General features: G+C 43.7%; 1 protein-coding gene across 14 annotated transcripts in view; it reads right to left on the bottom strand.

Moving 5' to 3' along the window:
• VPS13B (vacuolar protein sorting 13 homolog B) overlaps positions 1 to 21,441 on the bottom strand; it is a 916,166-nt gene that overhangs the window by 14,306 nt on the left and 880,419 nt on the right. For all 14 annotated transcript variants that reach the window (XM_054519206.2, XM_054519208.2, XM_054519204.2 and 11 more), the window contains 4 exons: positions 13,902 to 14,020; positions 8,998 to 9,803; positions 3,765 to 3,941; positions 1,293 to 1,463 (listed from right to left, as the gene is read on the bottom strand). In XM_054519206.2, the coding sequence (XP_054375181.2) occupies positions 1,293 to 1,463; positions 3,765 to 3,941; positions 8,998 to 9,803; positions 13,902 to 14,020 (1,273 nt within the window). The remainder of the gene's footprint in view (positions 1 to 1,292; positions 1,464 to 3,764; positions 3,942 to 8,997; positions 9,804 to 13,901; positions 14,021 to 21,441) is intronic.

Here is a 21,441-nt window from a genome sequence, read left to right as displayed (position 1 = left end):
CCATACTATGATAATGATAGGTTCTGTTTACCAAACATGAGCATGGTGGCTGCCATATAACTACCCACTGTTAACTTCTAACAATGGTATCACCAGGCCCAGTGTACAAAAGAGAAACTCAGGTTCAGAGAAGAACTTGCCTGAGGTCACAAAGAAAGGACTTGAACACCCTAGCCCAAGGTCTGGGGCTTCTGAGGGCTTCTGAGGTCCACTGCCACACCGCCTTCCCCAAAGGAGTCACCATCACCTTTGGGTTACTGAGTTAAGCAAGAAGGTTGCTCCTTTACGCAGCTTGTTTATCACAGGTCACCAGCTTCCCAGTTTCCACATATTATCAAATGACAGTGCCCCACACCACTGAATGTTTTTACCTATATAATTTCCAGCAACTTAACCTGAACTTGTACCATTTTACCACTTCCTCCCAGAGCCTCAGCTGGCTGCAGTTGCCAATCGAGGAGTTCTGTAGAGAACTGAAGATCAGAGAGAGGGCGAGTCCTTTCAAACTCATCTTTTCTACCCTTTGCTCTGCACTGCTTTGGGTCACTTTGATCTCTGGGAGGCACACACTTCCTCAGATGCGCGGAAGGCACATTGCCAAGCAATACAGTTTTAAATTCTTTTGCAAACAAATAAACAAAAAATATCCTTGAAAATCCTGCCCTGCAAACTTTTAGCTCTGAAGCTTCCTTTTTATAAATTTTTTAAAGCAACTTATTTTCAAACATTTGTAATATTTTGAAATATGCAGAGCAATGTTCACCTCTAATTATACCGTCTGGCTGCTCTACAAACAATAATTGCTCTGAGTCAGGCTGATCTCAAAAAAGTAAAAGGACAAAGTGGGCTCCTCACTGAAGTTTACATGACATTTGCATGTTGCTCTAGTGTTTCTCAAACAAAAGAAGCGGCTCAGCATGTGTGGGAGTGAGGGAGCCAGTGCTTCGGAAGCGTTGCCCATCACATTCTTCAGAAAGCAAACAGCTGGATGCTGCTGTCCTCTTGCAGACACCACTATGCTTAGAGCGGGTCCTATCAAATTAGGATTTCTTTTAAGAACTTCAGTGAGGCCCAAGATACATTTCATACACAAAGCAAACACAGGCGCTACATGTGCGGCTGTGCAGGTGAGCCCCTGGCGGGACGCACTGTAGAACTCAGAGCAAGTGCCTTACCTTCTCTGAGCATTTCCTGGTCATTCCCAGGCAGAAGGTGAAGTTGCCCAGTCCTGGGAGACCCTGCACCTCAGCCTGCTGGAGTGCAGACAGGTGGGAGGCCCCGCAGCCCCTTACCAAGCAGGCTGATGCCCAGCCGGGACAGGCCCTGTCGAAGCCCCTCGCCCAGGCTCTCGGGGAGCTGCCGCCGCCACTCCTCCTGCCGGTTGTAGTGCTCCTCATCCAGCGAGAGCCGGTCCATGTTCCGGGCCAGGCTTGTGGCCAGGTTGGTGATGGATGTGAGGGTACCTGAGGGAACAAGAGCATGGGGTTAGCCTCCTTGTCACATACATGATGGACCTCAAGGCAGTAGTTTCAGAGGCAGCAGAAGCACCTGTGGCCCCTCCTGGACATGCCCAGTGGCAAGTGATGGTGACTCCCTCTCAGGCAATTTGGAGAAAGAGCCTTAAGAAAAGAGGTAAACAACTGGGGTGGTGGCTTACGCCTGTAATCCCAGCACTGTGGGAGGCCAACGCAGGAGGATTGCTTGAGCCTAGCAGTTCCAGACCAGCCTGGGAAACACGGCAAAACCCTGTCTCTATGAAAAGTTAAAAAATTAGCTGGGTGTGGTGGTGCACACCTGTAGTCTCAGCTACTCAGGAGGCTGAGGTGGGAGGATTGCCTAAGCCCAGGACGTCAAGGCTGCAGTGAGCTGCAATTGCACCACTGCACTCCAGCCTGGGTGGCAGAGTGAGACCTTGTCTCAAATAAGATAAGATACAATAAAATAAAAAAGAAAATGAGGTAAAGAGGAGCACTTGCCCACAGGGGTGATGACACTCTTCAAAGGGTAAGAATCACAGGTACAGAATGCAGCCTAGAGTTTCACATGAATCTATCCTTCACTATAATTTAATTTGTCAAGGTTTGGTTAAAACAGTATTGATGCCTTCATTGAGGCTCAATTTTGAAGGTTAAAATCTGCCTGCTCTGATTTTAAAAGGTAAAGTTATATTGCTAAGTTTTAGAAAGATTATAAAGAAATATTTCAACTTTAGGAATAAATTTTATTCCCTCCATATAACTTCAGTCATAACAAAGGGGGAGATACTACACCTTATCGTTTGCCATTCTGAGGATGTAATTCTTGTGCCATGGAGAATATGTGCAATTTTGATATTCAGGATGTTAACTGAAAAACCAGTGAGGGGAATAAAGGGAGTAAATCATGTGAGAGCCGTGAATCTGTCTGGTTTTCCTAAGAAGGGCTATTTCAGCATTTGCTCACAACAGCCACAATTCCTCTAGCAGGTCTGCACACATCTCAGTGAGCGAAGCCTGAGCGACTTTCATGGACAGATCTGGACACTAACAAACTAGCTCATCTGTTATTGCAGGTCCAGTTTCAGGAAGAAATGCTCAATGTCGTTTTTGCAGCTGCATCTTTACCAGTAATCTGAAAAGAAAAATATCTGCGTGCGCACACACATAGGGATGCCAACAAACCAAACAGATTTTGCTAAGAGAAGAAAAGAACAAGTGTAAAAAACATTCAGTGAGTCAGTAGGCTGAAAATACCACTGAGGTTCAATTTAGCAGGTGTTAGTTGTCTTATTTTAACATAAAAACAACAGAACCACAGAGATTCCAGTGTCAAGAGTGAGCAGTCTGCCAGTGACTCATGGGGTGAGTTTCTGCAGCTCAGCCCCCAGTCCTCCCAGATGATTTGAGGCCTGGGGGAGTGTCCTTTTCATTGTCCGTGGAATTTGTTTTTATGACTCTGGCTGTTCTCTTGCCAGCCCTCCCACCCACAGTCCCTCACCCCCTCTATGGATCATGGATTCTCCTATTTCAAGATCAAATCTTCTTTTGAGGCCTTCCAGAGACTTCCACAACCTGTCCTATGGCCTATAGTCAGATGCCTTTTACGGGAAGAAGCCCTTTGCCCTGTTTTCCTTGCCTGCTGCTGAGAAGAAAAGGGGACTCAGATGGTCCTTGTTAGTTCCCAAGTCTCTGCCAACCTGACCAAAATAACATCAAGCACACACACAGATAAAACTAAAACACTGTCCTTGCGGGAAGCACTTTGGCCTCCGTGCCCGATGACATGTCTGGGCCACAAGATGGCACTGTTTACGTGGCGTGCTAGAGAAAAGTTGGCTGTTTCACCCCCAAATCCGCTTCCATGTCAGCATGTATCCGTATCCTTAAGAAAGTTATGACAACTGTATCTACATTTAAAAAAATATGATGAGGCAACACAGTGTAGGGTTTCTGATGTTTAGGAGAAATCCTGAACACCTTTAATATTTCTGTGTTTATCACATGGAATAACAGTTGAGCCAATCCTTGTTTTCCCAATGGGAGGCTTAAAATTCTGAAGTTTCTGAAACATTTTCACACACCACAGGCAAGTAGTGATCTGTTCAAAACATAAGACATTATATATGAGCTTTGTTACAAATCCAAACTCTCACTGCAAGCTAAAAGGCCAAACAAAGCTAGAGGCAATCTGAATGCATTTAAAACTTTAGCACATTCTTTAAAAAAAAAAAAAAAAAAAAAAAGGGAAGAAGTGAAGGCATTATTACAAGGAACGGAAACCGCTACCTTTGGAGATGTGCTTTACAAACGATGTGGTCCCTCTGGAGACGCCACTCACGAAGGCTCCGGGGCCCCGGGTCAGCCCCTCGTACGGAAGCCTGAAGAAGTCGGCGACCCCGTTTCCGATGCTTCTCACCAGGCTTGCAGGGCTGCCAAGAATCTCCAGAGACCCCACTACCCAGCCTGCAATGGACCAGAGGGAAGGGGTGATTGAAACCTCAAATGCAGAACTTTCAACATTTGTGAAAAAGTGACCCATTTTCCCTGCAATTCATTTTTCACACTAGAATTGGGAAAGTAATCTGTTTCTTTGGAAGAAAATAAGGGAAATAAGTCATTCCCTGTGAATTCATAAATGGCAAACTTTCATACTTCATAAATCAAAGTGATTCTCTGACGGCCCCACAAATGGCTTTAATATGACTGCCTTGCCCGAGCCTCCCATATTCCTGCTAACAGGGGTCCATGTGCTGGGGACGCACTCTGCCACCACCTGAGGAAGGGCGCCTTCTTGGGTTGCAGGTGTTTGCAGGTGGGAGGTTCTCTCTAAAGCCTCCCCGAGACAGCGGAGGCACCAGGATAGGAGGAGATGCCTGGTTGGGGGCGGCCAGATGCTCAATGGCGTGTCGCAAAGTGGATGCAAACTTCTGACAAGAATGGAGGGGTTGTTTTTAATCTTTCCTAATCCTACTGAGTTGAGTGCTTCCCTTTGGAGCAGAGCTAGACCCAGACAAATGTCTTGGACCCTTCAACCCCAGCTCTGGTTATGTAAACACCAGCGACAGGGACGTTCTTTTTTTTTTTTTTTTTTTTTTGAGATCGAGTCTCACTCTGTCACCCAGGCTGGAGTGCAGTGGTGCAATCTCGGCTCACTGCAACCTCTGACTCCTGGGTTCAAGCGATTCTTCTGCCTCAGTCTCCCAAGCAGTTGAGATTACAGGCACATGCCACCATGCCTGGCTGACTTTTTTTTTTTTTTTTTGTATTTTTAGTAGAGATGGGGATTCACCATGTAGGCCAGGCTGGTCTTGAACTCTGTGACAGGGACATTCTGATGAGGTTAGTGAGAGGGTAGTGTTCCCTTGTGCATGTCCCAGGAGGGCAGCTTTGGATCTGGTTTCCTCCTGAAGCTCGGGCTGGCCAGAAGCTGGCCTGCCACTCAGCTGCTGCTGCCCCATGGGAACGCGGCTGTGTGTGGAGTCCGGCAGGCACTGCCCTTACCCTGGCTCTCTGGGGTGGGGATTTGGGGCTGTAGGCCCCAAGAATTGGAGGGGCAAGTGAAGGCCCAGGAGAGGAGGAGTCTGAAAAGACAGCTTTCTCTGGGAAGCCACTGACCTCCCCAGCCTGGTGCTCAGAGCCCGGTAATGGGAAGGCTGTGGGGACAGGACTGGGTGGGAGCCATCCCTCCTTCACCAGCAGGCTCTGAAGAGGACAGTCCTGTGACAGAGATCCTCAGCTCAGCGATCTGAGGGGACTGGGAAGGTGAGGGTACAACGGCCACACCAAGGTCCCGAAGAATCCCATGCCCAGCCCACGAAGAGAGGGACGTTCTTAAATTTCGAGCCCTCCTCCCTTCTCTGGAACGTTAGGATGATAACACTAGGGTTTAGGGCAAAGGAGGGAATAATTTCTGGAAGATAAAGATTACAAATGAGAGGCCCTATGGATGCCAGGCATTCAACACATTTAATTCTCACAGTAACTGTAAGAAAAGTATTCTCTCCCTTCAAATCAGTGCAGGCTAACTGGTGACTGAGCTGCTGTCTGGGTCAGGGAATGGACCAGGCACAGGAGGCAGAGGTGAATGCAACACGGTGTACTGCTTCCACGGCCTCACAGGCAGGAAAAGGAGGAGACTGAGGCTCGGAGACTAAGCCAACTGCTCACAGTCCCCTGGATGATCCACCTGTGGGCTGGGTTTCCAACCCAGGTTTTCCTAATTCCGAAGCCCACCCACCTCTTCCTTCTGTGAGCTCAGGCTGCAAAGAGTAGGCGAGGGAGCTGGGGAGGCTGCGGAATATTCCTCCATGGAGAGCCTTCTCTGGAGGTAAAGAAACAGCAGATTCCCTTTAGCCCTGAATGGCTGTAAGGTGTACCTAACGGCAGAAGGTTGATCTAGAAACATCTTAATTCCCCATCTCTCCAAGGAGTCCATGTATAAAAGAAAGGAGAGTAGCTATGGCCAAGCAGTGTCCCCCACGACAGGCCTGTTCAGGTCGGTGCCGCGGGCGTACAGAGGGAGTGGGAATCCACCTCGGCCTCTTGCTCCTGCCAGTGGCAGGTCCTCCCCTGTTGTGGGGTTGGAACCCTTGAAGCCTGAAGCCACTGCCTGATAGAAGGGCTATGTGTAGGCCAGAGCTACATCTCAGTGACATCTGAGCTGGCCAGAAAAGTGCAGACAGATCCAAGGGTACTCCTTTATTGTCCTTCAAAAGCAAACTATCTTTTGCTCAGTTGTTTGGAAATTGTGTTGAAGAAGGGAGTCTGCCTGGCTCCCATCAAACTGAGACTTTGTGTTAGAGAGGGGCCTCAGGATAAAGACCACATGCTTTCCTTCAGATAGGGTCAGTTACTGATTTCCAATTACTATTTATTTTTATTCTGCCTCTCCCACCCATACTTTTTTATTTTTAGTTGTTTCTTAATATTTTTTATGTTTTTGGAGATGGAGTCTCACTCTGTTGCCCAGGTTGGAGTGCAGTGGTGTGATCTTGGCTCACTGCAACCTCTGCCTCCTGGGTTCAAGCAATTCACCTGCCTCAACCTCCCAAGTAGCTGGGACTACAGGTGCATGCCCCCACGCCTGGCTAATTTTTTGTATTTTAGTAGAGACAGGGTTTCACCGTGTTGCCCAGGCTGGTCTCGAACTCCTGAGCACAGGCAATTCGCCCACCTCGGCCTCCCAAAGTGCTGGGATTACAGGCATGAGCCACTGTGCCCGGCCTGTTTCTTTATTTTTAAAACCTCTTCAAGTTGATACCACAACTTCCCTAGAAATGAGGTCAGGGTGTTTTCCATGACAGGCAGGGGAACTCTGACTCAAGTGAGATGTGGGTGGGCAACTTGCCCACCTGCAGGCAACTCTCTCCCTTCCCTCGACAAGGATGCTAACCTGGGAGTCTGGAGCCTCCAGCATCTTCCCATTTCCTACTCCTTCAATCACTGCTTTCTTTTAGATGATCTTCAGATTGTCCATAGATTTTTAGTGACAGAGTTTCCAACAGGCTCTGAAAACTTGGCCCTCTGTATTAGAATCCCTTATCTTGGTATACAGTGAGATTGGAACGGCAGCTTAGAGGATTTTTAGGTGAATTATATAAAATTCAAACAGAACGTTCCTGTGAAAGCTCATTAAACATATAAACCAAAACAAAGAGAGCTCATTTTTAGCACACGGGCTGCTACTTGGTGCCACAGGTAGAGTTTCCTTGCTGCTTACTGCACTGCTGTGTCGTGCAGAGACTGAATGGGAGCCTTCGTCCTTGCCAGGCCTCAGATTGGAGCTCAGTAACCTACGTGCCTGCTTCTTATGTGAAAAAGCAAAGGCTGCCTGAAGGGAAAGTTTCTGGAATTGTTTATAAATACACCCATCTATTAAATTTGAAATGTGAACTGCTTATTTTTAAATGAGTTTTTAGCAAGAGGGAAATGTTTTCTTCATTGTTGTGCAAGCTATCAAGACAACAGGTCTGGCAGGACCCTCTCCCTGATCTTGTTGTTATCTTTTATAAAAGAGTCTAGATAACCCTAGTAAGTCTATGAATTTCATTATGGAGAAAATGTAATCTGGCCAATATGGCAGTAACACAGGTCGTTTACTGCTGCAATCTTAATCTTATATGGGAACGTAATCACAAAGTACAACTTTACAAAGAGGATACAGCAACGGCTCTCTCCTCTGTTACTTTCAGAAAGTAAGATTTCCATGTTCTTTATTGGAAAGGGCTGACAAGGCTAACTCTGGATGCTATTCTTTGCTTGAATTTCTGGGAACCCAGTTGTCAAATTAAAACTGCTTTAGAGTGAACCTGGCTCAGGAACACACACTGTGATGCCGATTACCATAATGTACCCTGAGACCACATGGTTCCCATTACTCAATCTTACTTTTTGGGACAAGGTCTTGCTCTGTCACCCAGGCTGGAGTGCAGTGATGTGATCATAGCTCACTGTAGCCTCAAAGTCCTGGGCTCGAGCAATCCTCCCACCTCAGCCTCAGTAGTAGCTGGGACTACAGGTGCACGACACCACACCTGGGTAATTTTTTAAACTTTAATTTTTTGTAGAGACAAGGTTTCACCAGTTGGCCAAGCTGGTCTTGAACTCCCGTGCTCAAGTGATCCTCCCACCTCAGCCTCCCAAAGTGCTGGGATTACAGGTGTGAGCCACTGCGCTCGCTACCCATCAGTCGCTAGTACACAGTAGTCCCTCTACAAAATTTTGTATGCATGTTCAAGCCACCTCCTGCAGACTTTTCCAGCCAGACTGAAAAGGGAATCCTTACTTTTCCCAATGAGTCTCTGAGAAACAGCAGCCCTCAGCCTGCAAGAGGCCACCTGCCTGGCCCCAGAGAGTGGATGGGCCATTCCTTCTCTTTGAGCTCAGGTCTGTGGAGAGGCTGACACACTCACAGCCTTCCTTTTGCCAGCTGTCTAGACAGGCAGTGCAGCACTGGATAGATAGAGGGCTCAATGTGCATCTTACGAGCACACAAATCCTCTGAATTTCTCACCTATCGCTCTTCATGAATAGCAATGAAGAAAACTAATAAACGAGAACTGGACTCCTTTTAGGCCGAGGGACTGAAGACCTGGGCTAGTTTTCCTGGTGCTCTAGTGTGCTAAGAAAGGGCTCTGTGCCTGCAAGGTGCTAAAAGAAGTGTTTGCTACACTGAACTAAAATTCTAAGTTACAGAACAGCTACTACTGCTTGAATGTTTATTAAATGGCAAGCAAAATGCTGGGTACCTCACGTACTTTCATCTGATCCTCTCAGAAATCTTCAAAGCCATTTTATCGATGAGGAAATGGAGACTCAGCAAGGTTCAATAACTTGCCCAAAGTCTTACAGCTAACAGTGGCAGGCTCTAGATTTAGATCCAGTTCTGTGTGACTGTAAAGCTCAGGTGTGTCACCTCTTGCCAATTGCTTCTTTAGGTCTTGAAATGAGGTGTTACCCCCAAGCGTGCCATTTCTGCCCAGGCTCTAGCTCATCACAGACCCTCAGCTTGTGTTCTTACCTGCTCTAAAAAGGGCCCCAGCGGCATAGTGCATTGCCAGGGCGTGCACAAGCTGCCTCGCAGTGGTGAAGATGGGTCCTCTTTCAAACACCGAGAAGGAGAGAGGAGTGTGGTCTGAGGCTATGTACAGCTTGAGGGAAGCGTGGATGCTGACGAGCAAATTCACTGGCTGGATCACCAGTTTCCGTAACTTCACAGGATTCACCAAGGCCCTGGCGTGCTGTGTGACCTGCACGGGCAACACCTGTTTACCCCCTGAGAGGTGTGTGGAGTGACCAGCCAACCTGCTGTTAGGAAGGTAGGTGTCAAACAAAGTCTTGATGTAGTATACAAATGTGTCTTCCACATATAACCGAGCAGGTTTTAATTCAAAGCTGAACTCATTAATATCACAGAGGATGCTCTTGCCTTCATTTAAGGTGATACGAAGTTTGATAAAACATTTTTCCTTGTATTCTTCCAACTCTTTGTTGGATATGAGGAGACTCTGCATTTTGGAACACTGAATGGGTTCTGCTTTTTCTCCCTGGCAGACTAAGACAGCAAAGTGGAAATTGGACTTGTTATAAAGCTGGTTGTCTAGCTGCAGGTCCCCACAGCAGATCTCCACACAGTAAAGTTCAAACAACGTAGCCACAGGCTCTTCCCCAGGGAAGGGACCAGCTCCTGGGGCCACACAGAGAAAAACGTTGTCCAGTGTGAGTCTCAGAAGCTCAGCTGATGCTTTGTGGTGGGTGAGATCATCAAACACTGCCAGGCTTAACTGAGTGATGAACATTTTGAATGTAACAATCTTCTCTGGGGCTCTAGAGGAGAAAGGGACAAGAACATTAGTCCCCCCTACTCACCTGTTCTTTCTCTTTTCTTTCTTTTTTAATGACAGTACCCTATTAAATACCTCCTGATGGGACATCAGATTCTCATGAGAGACAAATAAGAACTCAACTTTCAGTACATTGTGTCTGGACGGAGTCAGTCACACTCCAACAGTATTGGGAAATGTTCCCAATGGGACTATTACAAGCTCTTGTCATGTTTCCTTATGTTTCCCTTATCAACACCAGATTTTTACTCCAAAATCCCTCTAGTCTTTGTGTACTAATTCTCTGTCATGATGATCACAAGACAGAAAGAGATAATAAAGTAACTGAGACTCCCTAAATTGAAAAAGTGATGTGAGCAGAAGAAAACTTAGCAGGAATTCCTGCCACAACTGCCCGTCAACCGTGCATGAGTCCATGCTCGGCTCTTCTCCATCTCCATTTCTGGGGTGGAACCACCCTTGCTTCTGTCTCAGGTGAACCCCTCTCCAAAGTGCACCAAGTCACTCTGCTCTCACCTACTCAAAGACATCCCTCCATCAACTCATATCCCTTTCCTCCATCAACTTTTTCTTCATTACTAGCAGCTTGTAAACATGCTGTCATCTCTCAGCTCAAAAAATCCCTCATGACTCCACTTTCTCCCTTAGCTACCACTCATTTTTCTGATCCTCTCTACACAGAAACTCTAAAGTGTGTTCTATACACATGGTCTCCAACTCCTCTCCTTCCCTGCTCTTTAAGGCTTGCTCCAAACAGCCTTTTGTGCCCCCATCCCCAGCCTAATAAAACAACTCATCAAGGTCATCAGTGACTTCCATTTGGCTACATCAAATGATGGACTTTCAGTTTTTTGCTTATTCGACATACTAACAACATATGACATTGCTGACAACTCCCTCCTCCTGGAAATACTTTTCTTTCCTGTCTTCTCTCAGCTCTTCTACTTCTCTGACCACTCGTCCTCAGTTACCTATGCAGATCCCTCTTCCTCTCCCTGACCTCTTAAAGTGCCTAGGGCTCAGCCCTTGGTCCTTTTCTCACCCCCATCTTCACTGACTTCCTTGGGGATCTCATCCAGTCTTATGACCTGAAATACCATCTATATGTTGATGACTTCCAAAGTATATACTTAGCCTGGAGCTCCTCACTGAACTCCAATCTTGTGTATCAAACTACCTATCCACACAGTCACTTAGATGTCTAAATGACATCTCAGCTTATCATGTCTATAACCAATCTCTTGATCTTTCCTCCTAAATCTGCAGATAGTCTCTCTCATCTTAGTTAATGGCAACCATATCCTACCAGTTGCTCAGACCAAAAATTTCAGTGTCATCCTTGATGCCTCTATTTTTAGCCATTACTCAATGTATTAGGAAAATCCCATTGACTTTTCCTTAGAAGTATATCCAGAATCTGACTGTTTCTGACACTTCCACTGACACCACTGTAGTCTAAGCCATCAGTGTCTCTAATGTGAGCAACTGTAATCATCTCCTAACTAGTCTCCCTGCTTGCTTGTGCCCTTGTTTCTCTACAGTCTACTTCAACAAAGCGGCCAATGATCTTCTAGAAATTTAAGTCACAGGGTGTCACTTCTATGTTCAAAAATGCTCCAATGAGCTCCTCATTTCACTTAAAATTAAAGCTAAGCCCTTCAATGGCTCATAAGGTCTCCCTCCTTCTAGCTCTTACCTCCTGGACCTCATGCACTGCTACTTCCACTTCCACCCCCTCCACTGGGCCCACAACAGCCTCTTCCCTGCTCCTCCTCGATGCCAGGCACGTTGTTGCAGGCCTTTGAACTGGCTGTGCCCTCTGCCTGGGAAGTTCTTCCTTCAGATAGTCACATTACTAACCCCCTACTGCTTTCCAGTCTCTGCCCAAATATCAACTTCTCAGTGCAGCTTACCTACACCAATTTGTTTAAAACTACACTTTCCCAGTCCCTTGGCCCTGGCACTGCCAGCCCCTCTTACTGAGCTCTGTTTTCATCCCTGTAGAATGCTGACCTTCTACTGCACCATAACATTTCCTTTCTTTTTAGGTTTACTCTCTACACCCCCCACCACCTTGCCCAATTCCATGCCTATGAGGAGAAAGTCATCTTCTCCAGGGCAGGGATTGGGCCTTTTTATTTATGGGTGTATCCTCATCCCATGCTAGGCATCCAATAAGCCCTTGAAAAACATTTGTTGAATGAATGAATGAAGTTCCAAGAAATACTTGTACCTTTCTCATGAAAGTTTGCTTCTATTGTTATTAACATTTATGCCCTAGATAAAATGTTTCTGAAATTGTTGAATAAACCTGAAATTTTCTGCTATACTAGTTAAAAGTTCGTCTTCAATTTTGTTATGCTATTAATTTTTTATGAACACTTTTGGGCAAAGAAAACATTCTATCCAATATTGTTTGAAATATTATAAATTCAAATTAGCAGAGTCCAAATTAATGAGTTCTTAACCATATATGAGAAGCAATAAACTTTTTTTGTTGTTGTTTTGTTTTGTTTTTTTCCGAGATGGAGTCTCGCTCTGTCACCCAGGCTGGAGTGCAATGGCGTGACCTTGGATCACTACAACCTCCGCCTCCTGCGTTCAAGCGATTCTCTTGCCTCAGCCTCTTGAATAGCTGGGATTACAGGTGCCTACCACCAAGCCTGGCTAATTTTTGTACTTTTAGTAGAGACAGGGTTTCGCCATGTTGGCCAGGCTGATCTCAAACTCCTGACCTCAGGTGATCCACCCACCTTGGCCTCCCAAAGTGCTGGGATTACAGGTGTGAGCCACCACACCCGGCTGCAATGAACTTTTTAAAAGAAAGATTTAAACAAATGTATGAAAGTTGGTGGTATTTATATTTTAATATTAAGTTATTTTTTCTGATCATAAAATAAATGCTATTGTAAATAATCAAAGTACAGAAATCAAATAATAATTACATATTAAATAACTCATTAACCCCACATCTGTTACCAATTTTGAGTTTTTTTGTTTTCAGTCTTATTTCTAGGAATGTTTTCTGTGTGTGTATACATATGTACTTATGTATGTATGTATGTACACATAACACATAACTAGGATCATATATATTCAATATTATATTCTACTTGTTTTTAGATTATTATATAATATGCATTTTCTATTCCATTAAAATTCTTTGAGATCTACTTTTTGCAGTTGTAACATTTATAGTACAATTATGTATCATCTATTTCCCTATGGATGGGCATTTTTACTTTGAATATTTTGCTATTGTAACTAACTGTGTGATATCTCTCACTGTGTACATCTCTCTGTGTATATCTTTGCCCACTTCTCTATTTCCTTAATTCTTAAACTCTTAATGCACTTAAAAGTGGAATTTCTAAGCCAAAAGGATTTTAAAGCTCTTAATATGTATTACCAAACTGCTTATAAATTGGAAATAGTACCAATTTATACTTTCACCAGGACTGTATATGATACAACATCATTGTTAATTTGATAAATTAGCATTTCTTTGTTTACTTATATTTCCTCTTCTTAGAATTTTCTGTTCATGCCTATTGCCCCTATTTTTGTTTCTGTAAGGCTATCTTTATATTATTCCTATTGAATTATGTGAATTATTTTAAATTAAGGATATTAACTCTTTGTCTATTTCATGTTTTTAAAACCTGATGGCAACATTCAGGTCAAAGTGGGGGGTGGAAAATATGGCTCTAAGAGGCGTATTTATATTTGATGTAGCTCTCATTGCTAAGTTTTATTATTAATTACTACACTGTCATGCAGACACAGAGGTATTAATGTGCATTTCATGCTAATAATAGTGATATGATTCCAAGATGCATAGTTTGTAAATGAGTTTGTTAACCCTACCACAGAAGGAGTGCAAGTGGTATCTAGGAAAGATGGTTTATTGCTACCTATTGAAGGGATGATTTAGTGCTAATAACCATATTTTTTATGGATTACATGATAATTAACCAAAAGCTTTAATACATATGTGGAGATGACAAAGATAAATACTAAGTTTACAACTTTATAACAGTAACACTTACTGTGTTGTTACTGGGAAAATAATTAAACCTACCTGTTAGTATTGGTTAAAATAGGTCCTGCTTTTCCTTCTGGGGCCACAGTGATGAAGATTGTGCCACACTGATGTACAATGTCCACATACACATAGCCAAAGCCAGTCAGGAACACAACCTGCAGAAAGAATATTCAAAATCTGATTAAAAAGAACTAAGAAACACTATTGAAGTGGCTTGACTTCAAATGTCTCCAGTTCTGTTTCAATACCACAAACAATTCCTGGTTATATTTCTTTATATCCATGTGTACGGGCTATTCAGTTGACTTGAAATGAAAAAAAATACCCAAAAGATCAAAACCAGATTTTTCAATATTCAGCTGTAAGGTTCATAGAAAAAAATGATGGATGATGGGGCATGAGTGTCTTCATTCTCTGCTTCTTTGGAGCTGGCAAATAACTCTGTGTGGACTGGAGTTCAGACATGGGGCCCGCTATATGTGTGCATATGGATCTTTGTGGAAAAAAACCTAAAACTCGGGACTTGAAGTGCAATGTGCAAACAACTTTCAGGCTCTTGGGTGTTGACTTACTTCTATAGGGGTGGCCTTCTGGGCTGGGGACACAAAAACATACCTCAAAACCCACCTAAAAGCATATCACAACCCCTCCAGGGTCTTTCATATAACTTGTAACAAGAATGTTAGATATAAGTTAATTTGCTTGGAGTAAAAAATTAATTTTTCTACCACGAGAAGATGGACTAAGACCTAGAAAAAAGCTCTACCTCAGGATCCAGGTGCCAGACAGCGGAACAAACACCCTTTCAGTATTAAATAGTGAGTTGCTTAAATGGGTAAATATTTGAAAACAGAACAGGGCTATTTCAAAAACAACTCCAAAAACATCATGTTCACAGCCAGGATTACCTGAGGGTAGGGGCAAAAACCTCCTTATGCTTGGGAAGGCTGGTTCTGATGATTTGCAGTATCAATTCAGTCCAAGTCTGGGCCCTATGTTATTATTAGGGCAGCAAATAAAATCAGACATACTGAAAATTCCTGGATAATATAACAAAGGTGGCCTCTTACTTGACCAACAATGAATATATTCTAATTTTGATCATATGAAGAAGCACCAGAGTGTACACAGAACCACAGGAGAAAGCCAGAGAGTTACATTTGGAAGCAACTTTAAGGTCACTGGGCTTCTTTCTCATGCAATGGCTTTCTCATGGACTTCAGAAATTCAGAATTTCTGACCATCTTCAGCATGTAGGTTACCTGGATGTCATCTCTGCCTTCTCCCTCTGCTCCTTGCTGCAGCCCAGCCCTGCCAGCTCTGCCTGGTTCTTCCACTGCTGCCTTCTTTTTCATTTTACAGCCTCTGCTTCAGCTGAGGCCCTTGTCTGCCACTCACTGCTCACCATGCCTAGAATATACTTTTCCCCATATAAGTCCTTTCAAAAGCCTGTATGTCCTCGTGCATACAGCTTAAAGGATAGCTTACTCCATAAAGCCATTCTTTAATTTTTCTGTTCCCTTCTGGACTGACACCTACTTCTACATTCTAAAACAATTTTAACCATATTTCTAGTTGATCAAAAATATTATTGTCTGTACTACAGTTACTTATGTGTCTGACCCAATTATTAGATTGTACACCTCTTGACAGCAGAAATGGAGTCCATTTGTTGTATCTGTATTCTCTATGAACACGTTTCCCAAATGGACTGTTTTGCAAAAATATCTTTTTCAAAAGACTTGTATTCTGAATTTGCCCTATTTGTTCCAAGGTAAAAATTAAACTTACAATAAAATTTGAGAATAAAACATAATTAATGGCTTAAAAATGGCTCAGCTCATGAATCTAAAACAAAAGAGATATTCTTTAAGAAATATTCCTATCTATAAACGCCATCCCTTTGTATGATACATAAGGTAAATCAATTGCTTTTCTTTACTAGGTTGAAAGATATGAAATTATCCATTCAGTAGAAACCTTTATAAGTCCCATGCTCCCATCTCATATTCCTTTTCCTAAGTCACCGTCCATAACTTCAGGACTCCTTAGAGGAGAGAGGCAGGGGATGCGAATAGAGAAATATTTACTGTTCTGCTCTTTCTCGAAGTGATTTTCAGGCATTATGAAATGAGGATACTTACACTTTCTAAGATAATAAACCTAAGGTAAGGTGATGGTTTCTGTTAAATGCCCCAAGGGCCTTCTGAAGGCAAGCAAATTAACCTGAACTTTCATGGTACTTCTTCTGACCAAAAACCTAGACTCTGGAGGGAAATTTTTGCTTGTTGTCCCTTTCACTCACTGCTATGAATGGAAGAAACACAGACTTTAGTCTATCCTTGTCTTTTCACATTTAGAGAAACAACTCACACCTTGCAGCTTTTTGCATAATGGCAGCTCTAGGGGTTAGATAGTTAGGTACCTGAGTGATACAGGAATTAGGCATCTATATCCAGGTTCCCCACAAGTCCAAAGTAAATCCTTATCTTGGTCTAATGGTTTGAACAATCAATTACTTGACAAACACTTAAAGAGTGCCTACAAAGAATTAGTCACTGCATCAGGCACAGAGAAGATGCAATCTTATCCTTGCATTGCTCACAGCCTAGTTGGTGAAAAAGCCAAGTACACAAACAATGAGATGACAACTAACAATTCCAGACCAGAGGTGTATAAAATGCGTCTCCCTCTCAGTGTATTCACCATCATGGACTCTGTGTAACTTCCGTGAGGGCACTGGTTTTGTGTGTGTTTTCTTCAGTACTTACAACCAGTGCCGGGTACTCAATAAAGATACAGCTGATGATCTGAACATACATCTTCTCAATGTGGCTTCTGCTGTATTGACTTCTAGTGTCCACCCATGTCTAGCTCTTCTCTCCTTCTGGGAATAGAGCAGGATTATACTCTCCACCACCCCTGCAGTTAGATATGGTCTTGTGACTAGTTTTGGCCAATGGGCTAAAGGCAGAATTGATATGTATTCCTTCTAGAGAATAAATAAACGCTTTATGTTCCACAGCTCAGTGGTGGGCCAAATCTGGTCCACTGCCTGCTATTGTGAATAAGGCTTTATTGGAACATGCTCATTTACTTACATATCTCTCCATCTATTGAGAAGTCGGGAAAACGTAAGGCCTGCAAAACCTAAAATATTTACAATCCAGACCTTAAAAAAATATTTGTTGACTCCTGCTCTAGATAGCTGTGGAAGGCTGTTGCACAATGAATTGTACATCCCAGTATCCATGCCCTTGTGTAGTACCTTCCCATACTGACATTGGGCGTGGCTATGCGACTTTCTTCAGCTAACATGACATAAGCAAGTAAGAAGCTTGATACAGCTTGCTTATTGAGGTTTTCCTGCTTGCCACCCTGGGCTAGCCTCCTTAAGGAGGACAGACAGCATGGTGAGAGAGACACCCAGACTTCCCAGCTGAACCCATACCTCAGCCAACTCTCTAGGTGAATGCAGATGCATGAGTGATCCCAGGCTCATCCTGCAGAAAAGTCACTTGGCCATTCCTCAGAATCATGAGAAGTTGTTAATCATTCTTCTTTTAAGCCAGTAGGTTTTGGGGTGGTTACTTACAAGGGGGAAGATACGAGATGATGGACTTTCCCTCAACCTGGGTCCCTGAGTGACCATGTAGAACAAAACCCCCTGAGGACACACACTAGGCATTTAGCATGAACAAGAGGTAAGTTCTAGGCTTATGATAGGCAGCATAACTGAGCTTATACTACTAATATAGATATTGTTGATAGAAGTAGCGTTCTAGCAAAATCCTACAATAGGAGACCCTGGCTTAATGGTCAGACAGTAGAAATTGATATTGAAAGCTATAAAAATGGGCATATATGTTTTGAAGTCATAAGATATTCAGTAAAACTGTTGCTTGAGATGACTTGAGAGGCAGATCATAAACTTCATAAATCTGTAGCTCTAGAAGATGAGGTCTGAAAACCAAACATCAGTGGTGTTATGTTGGCTGCTGTTGCCTGTGTCTGGAACACTACGTTTTGTTTTATGAAGAGATGAGCTCAGGAAAGAATTGGCCAGGTTGCAAATAAAAATGGAATAGAGAGATTCCAGAAATGTAGACCCTTGCAAAATTAGAAATAATTTTAAACCTGCTATGGTCTGAATGTTTGTGTTCCCCCAAAATTCATATGCTGAAATTGTAGCCCCCCAGTGTGATGATATTAGAAGGCAGGGCCTTTGGGATGCAATTAGTGTCCTTATAAAAGAAGCCTGAGCCCGGGCGCGGTAGCTCACGCCTGTAATCTTAGCACTTCGGGAGGCTGAGGCGGGCGGATTGCCTGAGATCAGGAGTTCTGGACCAGCCTGACTGACACATGGTAAAACCTCGTCTCTCCTAAAAATACAAAAATTAGCTGGGCATGGTGGCGGGCGCCTGTAATCCCAGCTACTCAGGAGGCTGAGGCAGGAGAATCGCTTGAACCTGGGAGGCGGAGGTTGCAGTGAGCCGAGACTGGGCCACTGTACTCCATCCAGCCTGGGCAACAAGAGTGAAACTCTGTCTCAAAAAAAAAAAAAAAAAAAAAAAAAAAAAAAAAAAGCCTGAGAAAGCCCCTCATCCCTTCCATCATGTGAGGTTACAGTGAAAAGATGGTCATCCGTGAACTAGGAAGTGGGTCCTCACCAGATACCAAATCTGCCAGTAACCTGATGTTGGACTTCTTAGACTCCAGAACTGTGACAATAAGTTTCTGTTGTTTATAAGCTACCAGTCTGAGGTATTTTGATATAGCAGCCTGAATAGACTAAGATAAAGCCTCAAATAGCAAGGTCTAAAATTAGAAAGCCTCTGAACACGAAGGCAGATTAACACTCAGCCTTAAGACTGACTATAGGCAACACACTCACTGTTAAAACTTCTTAACTGTTATACTGACTTGGAAAAAAATGTATAACTTTCCTGTAGAAGCTCTCTTAAATCCAGAGAGGAAGGAAGCAAGTAAGCAAAGAAATGTGTCTTAAGGACCATGGATATGGTTCCTGGCACAGGGAATTTTCTGGAAGCAAATAGGTAAGAAGTCTACTGAGTTGAGAAATTACCACTGCCTTATACACTTACAAACCTGGAGTAAAAGAGACTGTGATTATGTGAGATGCAATACAAACTTCAAGTGTCCAAGGAAGATCTCCCAGAAGGTGGAGCCAGGAACCTGAAGGACAATGGTAAAAGCTCCTTCAAGATTAGAAACAGTGCTCAGTGAAAGCTGATTTCTTGCTTCCAGGGTATAGACCCCACAATATGTGCCCAGAAAACATTCAGAACTGCTATAGGCAAGAGACTGCTGTATGTCTCTCATTCTTCCCCCTTCCACAGTGGAGGGGTTATTACTGTTACCCTGTCCTATAAAACAGCAGGGAAAGGGGGAGCAGGTAAGTCCATAGGTCTCCAGATCAAAGGGCATCACATCCAGACTGAGCATCGCTTAGAAGTGCTGGACTTCAAGGGTGATGGAGTGACTGCTTCCAACCTTGGGGGGAAGATTTGTTCTGTGTGTGGGGAAAAAAATGATAAATGACTGATGGCCAAGGGGATTTTTTTTTCAGCTGTTTGTTATCACAGAATAACCCGGCCAGTCCTGATCATTGCCATCATTTGGTTCTTTTTTACTTTCTTCACTAGTAGAGTGAGGTGGGGTGGCGTGGAAGGCTCTAGGTGACATATACTAAGAGACTCACCATTTTGCCATTTGAATCTGTGTTAGAGCACTTCAGTCAGCAAGACACTATCATATTTATTTTTTGAGAGAGGGTCTCAGTCTCACTGTGTTACCCTGGATGGAGTGAAGTGGCACGATCATGGCTCACTGCAACCTCCGCCTCCCTGGGCTCAGGTGATCCTCCCACCTCAGCCTCCTGAGTAGCTGGGATTACAGGCGTTTGCCACCATGTCCAGCTAAGTTTTGTATTTTTCGTAGCAACAGAATTTTGCCATGTTGCCCGTGCTGGTCTCAAACTCCTGGGCTCAAGCAATCTGCCTGTCTTGGTCTCCCAAAGTGCTGGGATTACAGGCATGAGCCTCTGTGCTCAGCCCCATCATACATATGTTAGGTCTAAGAAAACCATCTGAGGCCTGGATACTGGTTTCTACTTAGTACAATATCTTCTACCACAATTACAAACAAGAAGCATTTTAATGTAACTTGTGCTTTTCTATGTACTCAATTATCTTTATTTGAATGATTATTTATATGTAACAAATTTTTTAGAATTATAACAATTTTACTAAGTAAATTAATTACAAGGTGACAAAGAAAATAGTGGGAAGTTTTTTGTTTTTTTAAAATATAGAGATGGGTTTTGCTCTGTCAACCAGGCCGGAATGCTGTGGCGTGATCATAGCTCACTGCAGCCTCCAACTCCTGGGCTCAAGTGAACCTCCCACCTTAGCATCCGAGTAGTTGGGAATAGAGGTGTACACCACCATGCTTGGTGATTTTTTTTTTAAAACATTTCTGCAGAGACAGGGGTTCTTGCTATGTTGCCCAGGCTGGTCTCAAACACCTGGCCCCAAGTGATCCTCCTGCCTCGGCCTCCTGAAGTGTTGGGATTATAGGCATGAGCCATTGCACCTGGTCTCCCTACTTTTGAACATTTAAGTTGCAGATAGTATCACACTCATCTTTTGCTGCAAGTTGATATGTCTAAACTGATCTGAAAATATGCTACTTAGGCATTTTATTTGTGTAGCTGACTTTGGGCTAAAAGTCATTTCTTAACAAAAAATATCATCTCCCATTTTGGGAAGGAATAAATATAAAATGTACTACTGATATCTCTATATATGTAGTTTGTAAAAGAGTATCTTAACTAGGAAACCATGCTATGGAAGAATTATAGACTTAGACTTTGAAAGGCGGGAAGAGGTGATTGAGCCCTGGCCTGTAGAAGGGGAACAGGAGTGAGACGGGGCCTGCTTGGTCTCAGGTGGAGGTCTGTTTTAAGCAACCTGGTGGACTGGGTTCTCTTCTCTAGGCTGGAGTCTGTGTTTTAGGAATCATTCGGGGGTTAGTTACGGAGAGAGACTTGAGGTTGGAGAGGCTGACAATGGAGAGACCTATTAAGGCGCTATTGCTAAAATCTGGGAGAGAGATGATGAACCAAAGGCCTGAAGCAGACCCCGGTCATAGAGGGAAGGGGCAGATTCCAGACACGACCCTGGTCACAGAGGGAAGGGGCAGATTCCAGAGACGTTTCTGAGGTATTTCTGATAGAAGCTGGTGGCCTACTGGATGTGTGGAGGATCAGAGAGAAAGGAAGACACTGAGAAGCAGTAGGCAGAAGGCAGGCTGGGAAACCACACAGTCCCAGGTTTGAATCCCAGGACAATTTATCCTGAGCAAGTTCACCTCTCAGAGCTTTGGGTAGCATCTACTTTTAAAGGATGTGACAGGGACTAATGACTATACCTTTAGAGAGCTTGAGATAAAACAGGCATTCAATATTATCTGAATCCATTTTATTTATGGTTTTTGTACTGGGAAAACAGTGATGACATTAACTGATGCAGAGACTCTAGAAGAAGCTGGCTTG

Source organism: Pongo abelii, chromosome 7 (genome assembly GCF_028885655.2).
Source record: "Pongo abelii isolate AG06213 chromosome 7, NHGRI_mPonAbe1-v2.0_pri, whole genome shotgun sequence".
Lineage (NCBI taxonomy): Eukaryota > Metazoa > Chordata > Mammalia > Primates > Hominidae > Pongo > Pongo abelii.
Note: the sequence above shows the minus strand (reverse complement) of the source record. Positions and strands in the feature narration are given on the sequence as shown.